This window comes from Cydia pomonella, chromosome 6, assembly GCF_033807575.1.
Source record: "Cydia pomonella isolate Wapato2018A chromosome 6, ilCydPomo1, whole genome shotgun sequence".
NCBI lineage: Eukaryota > Metazoa > Arthropoda > Insecta > Lepidoptera > Tortricidae > Cydia > Cydia pomonella.
Genome location: NC_084708.1, coordinates 13,689,196 through 13,706,771, shown reverse-complemented (window position 1 = coordinate 13,706,771; position 17,576 = coordinate 13,689,196). Strand labels below are relative to the sequence as shown.

The 17,576-nt window shown below is 39.3% G+C and overlaps 1 protein-coding gene across 1 annotated transcript in view; it reads right to left on the bottom strand.

Moving 5' to 3' along the window:
• Positions 1–17,576, bottom strand: part of LOC133519031 (uncharacterized) — an 81,576-nt gene that overhangs the window by 1,777 nt on the left and 62,223 nt on the right. The window contains exons 4-7 of the mRNA XM_061852894.1: positions 2,622–4,954; positions 1,619–1,744; positions 979–1,060; positions 30–203 (exon numbers count right to left, since the gene is read on the bottom strand). Coding sequence (XP_061708878.1) covers positions 30–203; positions 979–1,060; positions 1,619–1,744; positions 2,622–4,954 — 2,715 coding nt within the window. The remainder of the gene's footprint in view (positions 1–29; positions 204–978; positions 1,061–1,618; positions 1,745–2,621; positions 4,955–17,576) is intronic.

Here is a 17,576-nt window from a genome sequence, read left to right as displayed (position 1 = left end):
ACTTTTGTAATAAAAAATAATGTACATACCTGCAAAAAGTTTCTTGACTGTCAATGGGCGGTCACCTAGCGGCGAGTCCCGGCCGCCGTCCAGGCCGAAGCCGAGCCCGGCGCCACCGCCGGCCTTGTCCAGCAGCACAGTCACCACAGACCCTCGCTCTGCGCTCTCCGTCTCGCCCTCATCATAACGAGCCTTCGACTCCGCTATATAGTAACAACGTATCAATCATGACAAACTTTTGCTCAACATTTATGTTTGCACCTAAAGGCGCATTGATCGTGTATGTGCAATAAAGTAATTACCCCCTTAACTCCTAAACAATTAACCCCTTATATTGCATCCTTTTTTTAATCGGACTACAGGCTTTATGATTATCACAAAATTAGATTCAGTAAATTCAAATGTTTAAGAATATTAATAAAATCAAAACTAAGCAATACTTAATTAACATGAAACATGGTCGGTTATGCAAAATGAAAGTAGCTAATAATGCGAAAATATACATATTGCTTCAAAGTAATAATTTGGTTAACTAAGGTTATTTATTAATTGACGTAATAATTGTTGCTCCATACATAATAATGCTTGACAACATGCCACCGGTTTTATGTGATTTTACAAAATACCTAATTTATTTTACGATAACGACACGATTATATGCAATACTGGATTGACCTAGATGCCTTAAATAAATTTGCGACATTTACATAGCTATGAATTTGCATTATTATTTGTATGCGAATATCAATGTGACTTTCTTAAAATGCGTTCCTTAGGAACGCGGGTGAGGGCGGCGAACTGTGCCATGCCGTCTAAGATCGAAAACTGCTTAGTAATATTACTAGCAAATTGAAGTTTTATTGGTACAATTACTAGTATTCTATAAGCAGTTGGCGCGCTTAGACGGCATAGCGCACTTCGCCCCCCTTACGTTATGAATAACTATCTGTAATGTGATAATTAAAATAAGTATCGTACCATTGTCAGAGCCGCATGTTACGCTACTTGTGTTATCTTGGATATCGTTCTCGATTTCAATTACAACCTCCGCACGTTGTTCCTGAAAACAAACAATTATCTACATTACATTACCTGAAGCAATTTATTATTTTACATTTTCCTACGAATGCGACAGTGAATAAATATTAGGAACTATAAGAAATGGATAAGTACATTTGATCATAAAAGCTACAAGGCCAATTTTGGAGATAAAACACGTAATAAATAAAAAAAGAAAGTTTTTATGAAATTGTTCCAACTACCGCCAACTGGCGCCGTTTTGGTAAATAAAATGACAATTTTGATTGATTCCATTGAATCGCTGTAATTCCATTGAAATGTTTACAATAGTAGACTGGAATACATCATACATAGTACAATGAAAATTCCAACAAATCCATTGAAATCATAATGTTAATGGGTTAGTGTAAAACAAAAGAATAAAACGTACTTAGAAGTACAGTGCTCTAGAAACTGCAGTGCTGCAGAAACATATCATCTTCTGCACACTTTTTAGAACTCAACAACCCACTAAATGAGAAATGAAAACATTATTAAGTATTATAATTGTAAGGTAAGATGTGAATTATTGTAAAAGTGAATAACAATAGGAAATAACCTTTAGGATAGCAACAGTTTGCGCGTGGGTCAAGCCCACCATACTACAGTTATTAATGCTGCGAATCTTCGCTCCTCGCGTTAATCCAGCTTTCGCTGCCACGCTGTCTGCCAAAACTCGGTGTACCTGAGAAACACAAACTCAATACATTTTAAAGGAACAAGAGAACAATTGATTGCAAAGGCGTATCCAGCCTGTGAACTAAGGGGGAAGCAAGTTGATTTCGCCGGGGCCTACGCCGCAAAGGGGCATACATTGTATGTAAAATTTGAGCTCTAGGGGAGGACGCTGCCCCCCACCCCCCTGCTAATTTTTAGGAGTAATATCTCTATTTTGAACTTGTCGCGTAGACTATTGTATTGCCCTCTCATTTTGTAACTAGTTTAACCGTTCCGTCCGTTGATTGTTTATAAATAAAATATATATGATATCAGACAAAATCTTCAAAAAAATAAAATTCAATGAAAATTTAATCCAGTTAATTCAAAAATAAATAAAAAATTCTGCAAGTAGGCCTCAAGGGCTCTTTTACAAGTCAATACAACATTTATAGTAACATCATATAGTGACATGAAAAATACATAACAACATTTATAAATACAACAGCCAATACCTGAGTAAACGTTACATTATAAATAATCTTAAGATAAATAATTACTACAATACAATAGAGATGTATAGTCTTTATTGTTAAATATTCATTAAATCTGGAGATTTAAAAGGTCCCCAATGTCAGAGTACTAATACTAATAAGATTTGGAGGTGAGACTTTAGTCTCTCCAAGTGTCAAAATATAATTTATACTAAATAAATCGCGTCTGGACTGTTAAGCTACCAGTCACATAAACTAATGCTACAGAATACATAACTAGTATGTACCAAATCAAGAATATTATGCAATATTACAGAGACGTATAGTCTCTCTAATACTTATTAAACCGTTTGTATATGAAATGTTAGGACACCAATTTGTAACAATTACATAAAAAAATGTGTTACTTACCGTGACATCTTTCGCTTCGCAGTCAATGCCGCCGGCTAGAATGAGGCCCACCCCGGCACTGACACCTTTTTGTAGCCGAACTATTTGCGTCGGTAATTTACTCTCCTCCAAAGAACTTAGGTCACTCTTATCACTCAAAAATCCGTTTCCATTGCTCATTTTGTAAGTAAGGTTTTCTTTCATTGGTAGATTTGTTCGAACATTGAGTGAACAAGGTGAGACTGTTGATTTCAAAATGGTACTTTCTCGCAAATTCGGTATTATATCATGTTTCTTATCTTGTACATTAGATTTTTCTACTTGTTTTACCACTTTATTATTATCATTATTAAAGTTGTTAAGTCCCGTTTTTTTTATTTCTTTAATTATGGTTTCTGAAATCACTTTAGGCGGATCTTCGACTTTTGCTGTTTCTACAACAACTTCACTCGGCTTGGTTTTATTTGCTGAACTCGAATTTCTCTTGAGTCTAGAATTCTTAAAGTCAGCTTTTCGTTGTCGCACGTTGACCTCTTGGTCACTGTCAGAATCAGTTTCAGCGATCACCTTATTGCGACGTCTGCTATCGCCTTTATTCGAAATAGCACTCACGGAAGACGTGAGTGTAGAAAGGCGCTCAGACGCATTGCGCGTTGGGCTGGGTGATTTCTCGTATGACTCGTGCGAAAACTTTGTTTCTACTACGGGTGACTTCAGCTTAGCATCGCGACCGCTCCTACATTTAGCCGAAGCCAAAATATTTCGCCTGTTGATGGTATCTATATTACAGGATTTCGGAACTTTTCTTTTATCTGAGTCTGCAACAGAACTTTCTAAAGAGCTGCAACTAGCTTGCGACCCTGAAGTAGCTGCCGATCCCGCTGAAGAACTGAGTGAAACATTCGTATCAGATGATACTGAGCGACATACATTACGTTTAACGTATTCCTCACAGGTTTTTTCTGAAATTACTGATTTTGCAGGAATTTCAGTTTTTACCAGTGAGTATGTTGTATAATGTGATATTCTAGGTGAGAGGCGAGAGCTATCAGACTCTATGCTATCTAAATTATGTAAAGGTGATGATGCTGACGACCGATAGCTAGATTGTGTTGAGCTCATTGCAGAATCATTATCACTATCTACGATTTCAGTAGCAGTACATATTTTGATTTCCACATTTTTGTAATCCCGATTAGTGTTCAAAATGGATTTGTACTCGTTACTGGAGCCCTTATTAAGATTAATCATAGATAATTTAGCCGGTAACGTTTCGTTTTTAACATCTGATGTTGTCCGAGCAGGTCTCGGTGCAAAAGTTTTACTATTTAGCTTATTAAGAGCATCGACTTTTTCGTTGAATTTTCTTTCAGGTGTAGACTCTTTTGACAATGAAGAAGGTGTATACACTTGTAATGACTTTCTTTTAAAAGCTGGCGAATACTTGGGTAGATTATTCGGTAAAAGATTTGTTTTCCAATTACTTTCATTTAAGTCTATTATCTTCTTGTGACTTGTTGTGGTCTTCTTATTGCTTATACTCGTATTCAGATTTGACTTGTATATAAACGATTTCGATATATTATCCTGCACTTTAATTTCCGGTAAATCTACTATTGGCGATTGCACTTCAGGTATTACCAACCCCCTGAGCTTAGACAAAGATTTTTTTCTTTGTTCAATTAAATATTCTAGATTGGATTTGTGTACACTTTTGTCACCATTGTCATCACTTATACTGCGAGCATGATACACTGGCTGGCTAAACGTTTTTTCTATATTCGATGGTAAAGTAGTTGTACTGCCATAAAATAGAGGTTTACTGTCCATTGGTCGAGGACTCAAGGTTTGAGCAGTTTCTTTACTTGACGTCCTAACCTTACTTTCTATGGCTCCTAGTACCTCTGGGCGCTCCGAATGTCTTTTATACGACCTTGGTACTTCATCGAGATTATCTTGAGACTTGGTTAAGCGTCTATCCAGAGATGAAACTTCGTTGTAGCTTGTGTATGACGTCGTGCTTTTTCTGGGGACTGTTAGATTTTTTAATAGAGTCCCACAGCTATCCAATTGATCTGATGAAGGAGCTCGATCGTTTGAAAACATAGCTATTTTGTCTTTAACACTGGCTTCACTTCTCGCATCCTGCGTCCTCGAGGTGTATGAGTAGCGGGTGCGCGTGGTTGGCCAGCCGGCGGGTAGTCGGGGTGGTAGCCGTGACGGGAGCTCGGGAGCATTCTCCACGGCGTCCGCCGGCGTTTCTACCCCATCGGGCGGCTGACGAGGGCACGTCGGCAGGGGAGTCTCATCATTAGAGAGACTTTTGTCTTCGGCATCGCTTTTATGGACCCGATCTGTAAAGGAGAAAAGAAACTCTTAGTTCCAGTAATAACAAAAAGCTATTTTCTTATGCGGACACAAGCGCCAGAAAATTCTTCGATAATTTTTAAATAAGGCAGCAGGCATCGGAACCGGTGTTTTTCAAAAACTTCGAAATAACCATATAGTTCGTTTTATTTTAGACTCCAAATGTAAGACTCAGTTGTGTTTTTAGATAACGCCTTCGTATTATTAGATTGCCGATTTAGAAATGAAATAATTAACAAAGGACAAAAAAATATCGTTTTCGTTCCCATACAAAAAATACCGGTTTCCGATCCTTTTCTGTAAGGGAGTACGGTCACGTCTGAAAATATACATACGGACGATAAAGTGCCGATAGGCAATAAGTGGCAATAAGGTCGTGTATACAGATTTTTGGGACTTTGTTCGTATCGATATTTTCAGACGTGACTGTACACTATAATTTCCAAAGAAAACAATTGGAACCACGCACTTCTCCGTTCAAATAGCATCTATTTTTATTGAACACTCTTCTTTGATCGTAAAATTTGTTATGCACTAACTTAAAGTTACGAAGAACTGACCGTACATATGGGTGCGATTATATTTATACATTTGAGACAAGGCCTTGAATGCGACGTGTGGACAGACTAAGGCAAAATGGAAAACCAGTATTCTGAGACGATATGATGAATCACCAGTGGTGTCACTTTACAGTTGACCAACCTATTAGCTCAGATGATGCGTCATTACTTCTATTACAACCAATGGCTGATATGCAATAATTATTGTCATTAGTCAGTAGGTACGAAACTGTCGCAGTAAGCATGTTAACATTAAAGTATAAATTTACCTTCTCTTTCTTCTTCAATTGGATGCAAACATCGCGAATGCCTGATTTTAACAACACTATAAGATTGAGTATCTAACACTAGCACCCTTTGTGTATACATCACGTGTAAAATCTTAATAAATTTGAAACATGTGCGTATATATTGAGGTTCGCGGTTCAACTGATGTTTTTTTCAATAAATACGTAAAAGCATTACATACGTAAATTAATATCTACATGTCTTATTTATTTTGCGGACATGGCACGCTTCAATTTGTTTGAACAAATGTTTCGTGCGCACTGAAATTCAGCATTGTGGACCACTTCAAGGGTTCGGCGCTGTCGACGATTTCGTCATCACACCGGAACAAAGACACCACTGGACGACTTTAATCAGTTGCGCAAAATTAGTATGTAGAGTTACTGTAGGTACCCAAAGGCGAGGCGGCGCGAGCGGATGCACATGTGTAGCACCCGACCAAATTCACCCACCTACTTAGAATATCCATCTATACTAATATTATATATATATATATATATATATATATATATATATATAGTTAAATGTAGAATAGGTGATTTCAGCCTGAGTTTAACAGTCAAAGTACTGAAACTATTTTTATACACCGTGGGCTGGTAAAACCCGCCAGATTTAAACCACGCATTCTGAAGTCATAAGGAGCAAAAATATATGACTTTTAGTCAAAACCTAAAAATATATTTTTTGGGTAGTATTGCACACGACACGTTATTACTTTTTATATGTTGGAGAAAAAACATTACTAAAAAGTAATCAGCGTGTATGTTACAACCGTTCAATTTCAAAATCTATGCTATCTTCGTAATTAGCATTCCCCACCAGGGGCCATAGTTCACGTCGGCTACGTTATATTTTAATTTTGAACTCATTTATGTAATTAGCGTCCCACAAAACCATGGAAACGATTCCCATATTGATATTTTGAGATTTCAACCTCATTGCACCCCCACTAGGGAGATGATTGTTCACTTCGGCTACGTTATATTTTAATTTTGATGCCATTTTTAGGGTTCCGTAGCCAAATGGCAAAAAACGGAACCCTTATAGATTCGTCATGTCCGTCTGTCTGTCCGGTTATGTCACCGCCGCTTTTTTCCGAAACTTATAGGGCTATACTGTTCAAACTTGGTAAGTAGATGTATTCTATGAACCGCATTAGGATTTTTACAAAAAATAGAAATAAAGCAATAAATTTTGGGGGTTCCCCATACTTAGAACTGAAACTCAAAAAATCTTTTTTCATCAAACCCATACGTGTGGGTTATCTATGGATAAGTAGGTCTTTAAAAATGATATTGAGGTTTCTAATATATTTTTTTTCTAAACTAAATAGTTTGCGCGAGAGACACTTCCAAAGTGGTAAAATGTGTGTCCCCCCCGTAACTTCTAAAATAACAGAATGAAAAATCAAATAAAAATATATGATATACATTGCCATGCAAACTTCCACCGAAAATTGGTTTGAACGAGATCGAGTAAGTAGTTTTTTTTTTTAATACGTCATAAAATATATTTTTTTTTCATCAAACCCATACGTGTGGGGTATCTATGGATAGGTCTTCAAAAATGATATTTAGGTTTATAATATAATTTTTTTCTAAACTGAATAGTTTGCGCGAGAGACACTTCCAAAGTGAAAAAAATTGTGCCCCCCCTCCTGTAACTTCTAAAATAACAGAATGAAAAATCTAAGAAAAAAATATGATATACATTAGCATGCAAACTTCCACCGAAAATTGGTTTGAACAAGATCTAGTAAGTAGTTTTTTTTTTAATACGTCATAATATTTTTAAAAAAAAAATTTCATCAAATCCATACGTGTGGGGTATCTATGGATAGGTCTTCAAAAATGATATTTAGGTTCCTAATATCATTTTTTTCTAAACTGAACAGTTTGCGCGAGAGACACTTCCAAATTGAAAAAATGTGTGCCCCCCCCCCCCCCCCTGTAACTTCTAAAATAACAGAATGAAAAATCTAAAAAAAATATATGATATACATTAACATACAAACTTCCACCGAAAATTGGTATGAACGAGATCTAGTAAGTAGTTTTTTTAATAAGTCATAAAATAAAAATATTTTTTTTTCCATCAAACCCATACGTGTGGGGTATTTACGGATAGGTCTTCAAAAATGATATTGAGGTTTCTAATATCATTTTTTTCTAAACTGAATAGTTTGCGCGAGAGACACTTCCAAAGTGGTAAAATGTGTGTCCAAAGTGGTAAAATGTTGAACGAGATCTAGTAAGTAGATTTTTTTAATACGTCTTAAATGGTTCGGAACCCTTCATGCGCGAGTCCGACTCGCACTTGGCCGCTTTTGTAATTAGCGTCTCTAAATACTATGAAAACGATACCCATATTGATATTTTGAGATATCAACCCTATTGGGGACTTTTCCCCCTCTTAGGGGTTAAATTAAAATAAACCTAAAACACGTGTTTACTTATTTATCTTTAGGAATAATCCTGTGAAATTTGGAAAAAAATAGTCTGACTAATCTTGTTTCCCGATACAAACTTTGGACCCACATTAGGACCCCTTTAGGGAATGAATTTTGAAAAATCCTTTCTTAATTATAATTCTAAAAAAATATATTATTGCATGTCAATCTGAAACGGAAATGCACGTATGTATTTTGCAATATGCGCGAGTTAGTCACAATAATACGTACCTAATTATAAAGAAATAGGTAAGAAATTTGACATGTTTGTGTAGGTATCTCGTATTGTCCAGCTACAAATTTTTTGTTTAATACATTTTTTAACACTGCTGTGGTAAACAAGCGTGCCGCACGTTGAAGGTAAGTCGCGGCCGCTGCAATCTATGCACGCTCCACAAAGATTCACTGTGTCGACAGGTTACGGGACAAATTCATGCCTCAGAGCCAAAACAGTACATCCTTGGGAGCTCTGGAAATTATTCACCATCTACCTACCTACATTACTCATTTCTCTATAGAGTTTGAATTTAATAAGAACATACCTACCTAATGATTTGAATACATTTTAGGACTCTCTCTCGGATTGCCAGAGCACCTCTTTTGCCTAAACATAAACAAACTTTATCATTGCCACGAAACAAACAAACTCTTAAGTAAGAAAGAAAACAAATATAATTATCATGAGAACTAACAATGCCGTGATATTAACTATTGCTGGTGTAAGAGCATAGGTTTTTGGTAGTAAAGATTTACATAGGTATAAATATACTTACTGCATGAAGTGCAGCTTATATTAATCAAGTACAGCATGTTTAGCAAATTTAACCATATTTTGAGCAAATCTCAGTGTAGACTATTAAATATAATGTACTTTGTAGAAATACTGCAACGCACATGTAACTCCTCTGTAGCTGCAGGCGTACATAGGCTACGGAGACTGCTTACCATCAGGCGGGCCGTATGCTTGTTTGCCACCGACGTAGTATAACAAAAAAAATAATACTGTCCAATTTTCTAAAACACAAAACTTTAAAAAAAGTTAAAGATGTCCTGACAAACCTTCAGTAATAAATTAATGTTTTGAGTATATTTACATTGCAGGTAGGCATGGCGCTTAATAATAAATATAACCAAATAAAATATTGCAACCATGCTGTCAATACAGAAAGAGAATCATACACTGACCGTAGAGGGACACGGACCGCCGCGGCAGCTTCCTCATCTCCAACATCGTGAACTATCGCACTTCAAGGATGTTCACATGAACTAATTCATAACCGTACACTTTCATTTAATAAACCAGTTTCATATTCCAGTTCATTCAGAAAACGTACTTTCGTTGCAGGAACCACAAAAACATTACACCCACATTTCGCGCAGAGAAGAAAAAGCCGTGCACTTTATTTATTCGGCATTAAAACAACAATGCCGCGAATATCTCCGTCCAAAGAAAGAGGATCGAGTTAAGAATGCGGAACCAGCTCATTGACGACCGAAATAACAGTTATTTAACATAGGGCGGTGCGTGCAGTGAGCGCCCACGGGCCGGTGCGCGGGCGCCGGTCGGCGCAGGACGAGCGAGCGGCGAGCACGGGCGGCGAGCGCTGTGCCGCCGCGGCGGGGCGAGATGCACTGAGTCGCGGCGGGCTTGCACAAATTTGCAGCGTCGCCGCCCTTGACGGGGGCGTTGCTCCGAGCCAGGGACGGACACTGAGTGCGCACGCGACTCTCCCCCGCATCCCGCTCGCGAATGTATAAGCCTTGAGAACGTCACACATCACATACTACTACAAACTCCAGTCACTGAAAAGACAGCAATCTCGATAACACAACACAACCTATACAACAACATCCACAAAACAAAAACACAGCGCACCTAATATGATATAACTTATAATAATCGCTCTCTCTAGTCGGTGCTCTAACTTTAAAGAACGAATCTGTAAAACCGAGCTATTTTTAGCGAGGAGAGGCATTGGAGGGCGGCGACCGTGAGCGCGAGCGCAGACGGCACTCGCGCGCACAACAGATGTCAGGGTCGCGCAGGCGCCCCGCGCAACTGCCGCCGCGCACCCTGAGCGCCGCTGCTCCACTTCCGATTATATGACATGCCTTCTACAGAAACTTGCAACTTGGATTAGGCTTAGAAAATGCGGTCGGACCGATCTCACGAGTGCACTTTCTTTTCATCAGTACTGAGAGGAGGGAATAAGTGTGGCATCACGGAATGCGCCATGCCATCTAGGTACATAGAGGTGACGTCGCCATGGCCGCGGGAGGTTGGAATGCCGCCTGTGCCCGCCGTGCCGCCGCCCCTCGCAATCCGGACGCGGCCTTTAAACCGCTCCGACGTGTTTGCAGAGTTGTTTGCACATTTTTTTTACATTCCCGTCCTTTTATTAAACCTTTTTATAATATCCTCAATATAGATCAGAATATTGAAAATGTAGGTGTATCCACAAACATGGCGCTAAAACCACAAGCAGCCTACATGTTGGCATATTGACTACTTATCTATTACTTATATTTTTGAGTTGGGCAGCCACCAGTTAACAGGTACTCGTGCTTAATTTCGTTAATGTACGCATTGGGTATTTTTTTTAAAAGCCCGAGCGTTGTCATAAAAGGGAGATTCCTAAAACAATAAGCAAAGTCACACAGAGTCAAGTAAAACGGCTTAAAATTTGAATGACTGATGGGTTCCAACAGCGAACTTTAAAATACAAGATAGGTAAGTGAATGAAAGTGTAATCGATTTCACTTTCAAAACTAAATTAACTTTCTCCAATGACATGTCTTATGTAATCTCAACGAGACAAGAGTCATAACTGCAACATTTGTATCTCGAAAAGGTCGTCTGGCGACTCTTTTATTAATTCAAAACGCTTACTTGTGTTTATTAGTCGGGCGATCCATCTGACATAACGATCTGGTGTGGCACCGACACAACAGTGAATGATGGACAAATTCAACACCAGGGCTGACGTATTTCTTTTTATACTACGTCGGTGGCAAACAAGCATACGGCCCGCCTGGCGCTAAGCAGTCTCTGTAGCTTATGTACGCCTGCAACTCCAGAGGAGTTACATGCGCGTTGCCGACCCTTATAACCCTCCCTCCCCTCGTTGAGCTATGGCAACCTTACTCACCGGCAGGAACACAACAGTATGAGTAGGGTCTAGTGTTATTTGGCTGCGGCTTTCTGTAAGGTGGAGGTACTTCCCCAGTTGGGCTCTGCTCTGATCTGGAATAACATCCGCTGTGCTGTGCCCTACCACACAAAGCGAGATGACATTCACAATGCCCATGCCTCTCTTGTGGACGTAGTTTAAGGACGTACCCGGGTCCGGGAGTTATGAACTGCAGGTTAGTACTTCAGCTCACAGTGCATGGTGAGCTGACTGCAAACAATATGTACATAAGCTAACGCTATCGCTACTTCTTTTTTTGTCATGTGATAAAAATGCATTTGTGAAATTATGCCTAATTAGAAAAGGTAATTAATGCGGCATTTTCCGGGCGGCGTTCATGACATTTAAGTCGAATAAATATCGCTTCGATTGCGGTATGCGACCGACGACCGGGCGAGCTGACTGCTGCGAATCAAACCGGGCACGCCAGGAATCCGCCAAACGTTACAACATCTGCACCTCCGCTAGCTTTTCGAAAGTCAACCTTAAAATGTACTACATTAGAATCTGATACATCGCGTACAAAATATAAACGCTTTTTGTTAAAGCCTTCACTCGAGAAAATTCCAGGACTTCCAATTTAAAATGGCAACCGGATAAGTTAAGCCCATCAAAGTTTTTTGGTTCAAGGTATTAATGGATTCCGAAGCTCAGCGTTTCCGACCACAATAAAACAACTTTCGGGAGTCATCGCCTAAAAAGGTATAACTTTCTATGTACTTCTGTAATTAATATGTAGTAATTATACTATTTACTACCTGATTATTTGATAATGAAAATGTATATAGTATAATAAAATTCTTCGATACTAGTTAGGTGTGTTACAGTCATATGCATAGTGGAAAGTTTTGAGTTATTTTTTAACAAGCAGATACGTCTGAGAGCGATACTCCAAATTTTACATTAAAGGAAAAAATTGAAAAAGTTACGCTTCCGGCAGGACTTGAACCCGCAACCTCCGCAATCCGTGCGTTGCTCTTAACCAATTGAGGTACGGAACCCTACCAGAACCTAGCAAATCTTTCCATTCCTTCCCTTATGTATACACGCCTTTGGGGTGGCGTAAAGCGACATCTACCGAAAGATGATTACATCTTTTTAACGGCAGCAGAGTCTCAATTTGTATTGAGAATTCACCAGTAACAATGTGTTACGCCACCCCAAATGCTTGTATTCATAGGCTTCCGTACCTCAATTGGTTAAGAGCAACGCACGGATTGCGGGAGTTGCGGGTTCAAGTCCTGCCGGAAGCGTAACTTGTTCTATTTTTTCCTTTAATATAAAATTTGAAGTTTTGAGTTATCTCAACGTTAAAAGGTAGTTATATTGGACAGTACAATTCTTTCTCTTCATTCCTGTAATAGATATGTTTGTACAATACGTCTGGACTCGACAGGACCATGTATAGTATATAACCGTTTAATTTGTAATTGATTAACCAATTTTCATAAATAAGTAACCCAAGGAACAAGGTGTACAAGACACTCAAGTAGAGCGTGTGTAATCCATGGCTCAGGTGCACTATAAAACTGCTAACCTCTTCCTATTCTGATCGTATCGATTTAACGGAACTACCTACCGACAATGGCTATCAATCATAGCGATAAGCATTCGAAATCGAATTTCTGGGATGCAAAATGCCGGTTAACAATGAAAGTTGACGGGTGGATCGTGGTTGTCAATTTAATGATCAGCCAGCGGGATATCAGAACACAACTTTCCTTATAAGCATACTTATAAAGTAAGGAAGGCCAAGTAGAGTTATATTTGCGCTTATAGTAGTAGGTACAGGTACCGAGAAATATCAACTTGCTTAACTGTTTTATGTATGTTATGGAACCCTTCACTTCAATATGGTTTTCTAATGGCTAAACATAAGAGCAACTTTAGTATTAAGTATATAGGATAAATATATTATTAAAATTATAAATTATAATAATCATAATATTATAATCATTCAATATGATAGTCATTCCGTGTTCAACAAAATTTAATTAAACTATGTAGGTATATACAAAATAAAGTCGCAAGCGCAACTCGCAATAAGAACAATTGACGTGTTTGTAAACAATTATAAAATGTGTTTTAAGAGTAGATTAAAAAACCGGACAAGTGCGAGTCGGACTCGCCCACCAAGGGTTCCGTACTTTGTTGTTTTAGGGGCAACAGTTTAGTCAAATTATCACGGTTCATGAGATACAGCCTGGTGACAGACGGACAGACGGGTGTACAGCGGATTCTTAGTAATAGGGTCCCGTTTTGCCCTTTGGGTACGGAACCCTAAAAAGTAATCAAGAATTTAATTGATGTAAGTTCAAATATTGAGCACCTATCTACAGTCCGTCCTACAACTCTGAAATCGTAGAGGATAAGATGAACGTATGCTATGCGTGGCAGAATTTTAATACTCATAGGAGAGGGCTCTTAAATTACTTCCTATCATATCAATTATAAAAAAGTAAAACAATAAAAAAATATCAGAAAAACGTTTTCTTTTTTTTTCGAAAAGACACCTTATCATATTATAATAACTCTCATAAAATAATAATGCTTGCTCAAAACAAAGGTACAATTCGGTGTCAAATATTTATTTGGCAATGCAAATTGAAAATATTACGCCTATGAGCAAAACATCTCTATTGCTGTCGCGGCCGCCTCTTTATGATTGGCACAAATGGCACATTACTAATGTATCGGCGATAAACATCACTTTACCCAAATTATCATTTGGCAAAAACATTCGTAAATCAACTTATCGCAAACAGCAAAACTCTTTTTTGGTAAGTTATTGTTTAACAAATGATTACTTGGTCACGTTTAATTTTACCAAGTACCTATATTATTTAGTAAAATGTATCGTTTGACATAACATATTCTTTCCAAGCTAGTGCTTTCAACTTACGATGATACTCGCAGTTACGATCCAATTAGAAAATGGTATACTGCAATATTTGTTTCACCTTGGAGAGATAATTTAGAGGTAGCTTTATTTGTTTTACAAGGGAGCCAAAGGCCCGAGCAAGCCAAAGATTCCAAAATGAAACCACGAGCGTAGCAAGTGACGAAAAGTGGAATCTAGAGCGTTGCGAGGGTTTCAAGGCACGAGATATGAACAAATTTTGACATCGAGTGAAATTAAGTTCAGCCTCACTTTCTCGACACGTGGCAAACCAAGAACAAGCGGGCATCTCGCTCGTTTTTGCCTAGAACGTGCAACTTGTAGAATGAGCTACCTTCTGAGGTGTTTCCCTTGCGCTATGACATGGGGTTCTTCAAGAAGCAGGTATTTAGGGTTCTCAAAGGTTGGCAACGCATAAGTGGATCCTCCGATGTTGCTTATGTCAATGGGCGGCGAAAACTGCTTCACGTCAGGCGGCTCGTCTGCTCGTTTGCGGCCTATTACATAAAAAACACCAAACCAACTCTAATTGACAAAACAAAATTAAAATGGAATATAATATTCGCTAAAAGAAAACTTTTGCCTAATAGGCCGTAAAGCTAGGAAATTAGAAAAAAACATAAGATACAAGGTGCGTAGCAAAGTTTCATATGCCGCGTATCGATTCGTTCTCTAAGCTCATGAATGTCTTGTCGTTGACGTTTACAATAGGCTAGACAGCGTGCCATCTTTATCATTAACGCTTTGCCTACACGCGAAGTCGATTGTATTGTATTGTATTGTAGTTCGGGCGATTTTCCGCAACTCGACGACTGGCGCCTATTTTGCGTGACAAGGGGGGGTGGAGGGTTGGCTACTCTTGCCAGCCCAACTCCTCGAGGAATCCTATCAAACCTTTGATGTTGAGTAGGACCTCAGGGAGGTCTCTCGGGGATCCGAGATGTTTTGCCCTGTATGGGGCCACTCCGCTGCATTCCAGCACCACGTGAGAGGCTGTTTCTTCTGTCTCCATGCATCCTCGGCATAAGGGACTGTCTGTGACACCTGTTATGAAAAGATGTTTGTTAAATAGTCCATGACCTGTTATGACACTGGTTACCATACTCAGTCGGACCTTCCCTAGTTGAAGGAGCGCCCTTGTGAGCTTTCCGTTGATGCCAGGCATGGCTTCTTTTGCCTGTCTGCATCCAGTCTGATTCAGCCAGTGTTCTGTGTGTAGTTTCCCTGTACGTGCCAGCAGCATTGAGCGTACCTTGCTAAACGGTATCGGAAGAATCGGTTCCGGGCCAATCGCCCCCGCACCCGATCCTTGCCTGGCAAGCTCGTCCGCAGCATCGTTACCCCGGGATCCACTGTGTCCCTTGATCCATTGTAAAGTGATCTTATTATTATTATGACATACCTCCATTAGTCGTTCGTGGCATTCGTGTATAAGTTTGGATGTAATTATATGGCTATTTAGAGCCATTAAGACTGCTCTACTGTCGGAGAGTATGCGGATGGAGGATCCTACTACCTTCCTTGCAATGATGGCAGCCGCCGCGTTTAAGATGCCCATGCACTCAGCTTGGAATACCGAGTTATGGGCTCCTAGCGGTGTGGTGATTGACATGTTCAGGTCTTCTGAGAAGGTTCCGGAGCCCGACCCGCTGTCTGTTTTGGACCCATCAGTGAAGATTCTCAGCTCCCGGAGATTGAGTCCTTCGTGGTTGTCGTCCTCATATAACTGTATTTTGTACCTTTTGTCAAAGATAGCTTGTTTGTGAATCCGATCCGTGCCCGACCTAAGCACTGGAAATTCGTCATATACCTTTTCCAGGCATGTTGTGTGGAGAGCTCCTATGCTGTTAGACCATATATTAAGGGTTCGCAACCTTACCGCTGAGAGACTGGCCTCTTGCTGTATGTGTAGGTGCAGCGGTGGAAGGTTTAACATGACCTCCATGGCTGCAGTTGGAGTGGACCTCGTGCAGCCAGTGGTGGCCGCGCATGCGAGCCTTTGGAGTCTTTGTAGCTTGTCTCGTACGTTGCCTATGTTTGTTCTTGGCCACCAAACCAGGGCACCGTAACAGAGTAGGGGGCGGATTATCGTCTTATAGAGCCAAAGGGTGATTTTCGGGTTCAGTCCCCACCTCTTACCAATCATCCTTCTGCACTGCCAAAAGACAACTCCCGCCTTGTCTATACGTTTGTTGATGTGATTGTTCCAATTGAGTTTACTGTCGAGAGTTAGTCCTAAGTACTTAACTTCATCGGTCAGCTGCAGCTCGGTTTGGAAAAGTGTTGGTCTGGTAAAGTTGCCAAGCGCCCTTTTATTGGTGAACATTACCATTTCTGTTTTGGTGGGGTTAACTGATAGGTCAAATTCTCTGCACCAGCGTTCTACGATCCGGAGAGCTGACTGGGTGAGGTCGCATACTGTACTGGCAAATTTACCTGATATCAATATTGCCAGATCGTCAGCGTAGCCTATTGTGTAGAAGTGTTCCTCGTTCAGTTTGGTTATAAGGTTGTTAGCTACCAGATTCGATTAAAGTATATGGTTATCATTGAAACCCGTCAAAAAACGTCATCTGTTAGCTGTCAAGTGAACAACGTATCAAATTTTGGAGAAAAAATTAGTTCTTTCGGTAAGAAAAATGAAATATTTTCCTACTTGTTCAACTTGATTAATCATAATTTCGTGATAAAATAACTCTCTTATATTATTGCATATAAATTTGGACTAAAGTAATTTACAGTTGCAAACAGCGACGTGCCGGTGAAGGCGCAACCCCAACCTGACTCCGCGGGCTTGTCTTCCACACTGAGAAGTCCTCGCCAAGTTGACGCGTACACTCCACTACCGCTACAACAACGTCGTGCCTGAAGTTACTTGACCAGAAGAAAGAATACTCTATCCGCTAGTTCATTCAATCCGTGAAGTGGAAGTGTGGAACAGTTTTCGCAAATCAGTGAATCAAAAATCAACAACTTAACTATTTCATAGACTCTACAAACAATTTCTAAATTGAAAAAACTCAAGCGGAGATTGATGATGTGCATTAAAAACTGCCTGTGAAATCAAAATAATATAATAAGTATTGTTTTTATTTACTGTCTTTGCCTTTTGTTTACTCAGTAGCAGAAGTAGCAGTAAGTAAGTGAGGTATTGAAAATTAACTAAACTCATCTTTATTATTTAGAGAATAGTGAATATGAATTAGTGAAGGTAATCATGAA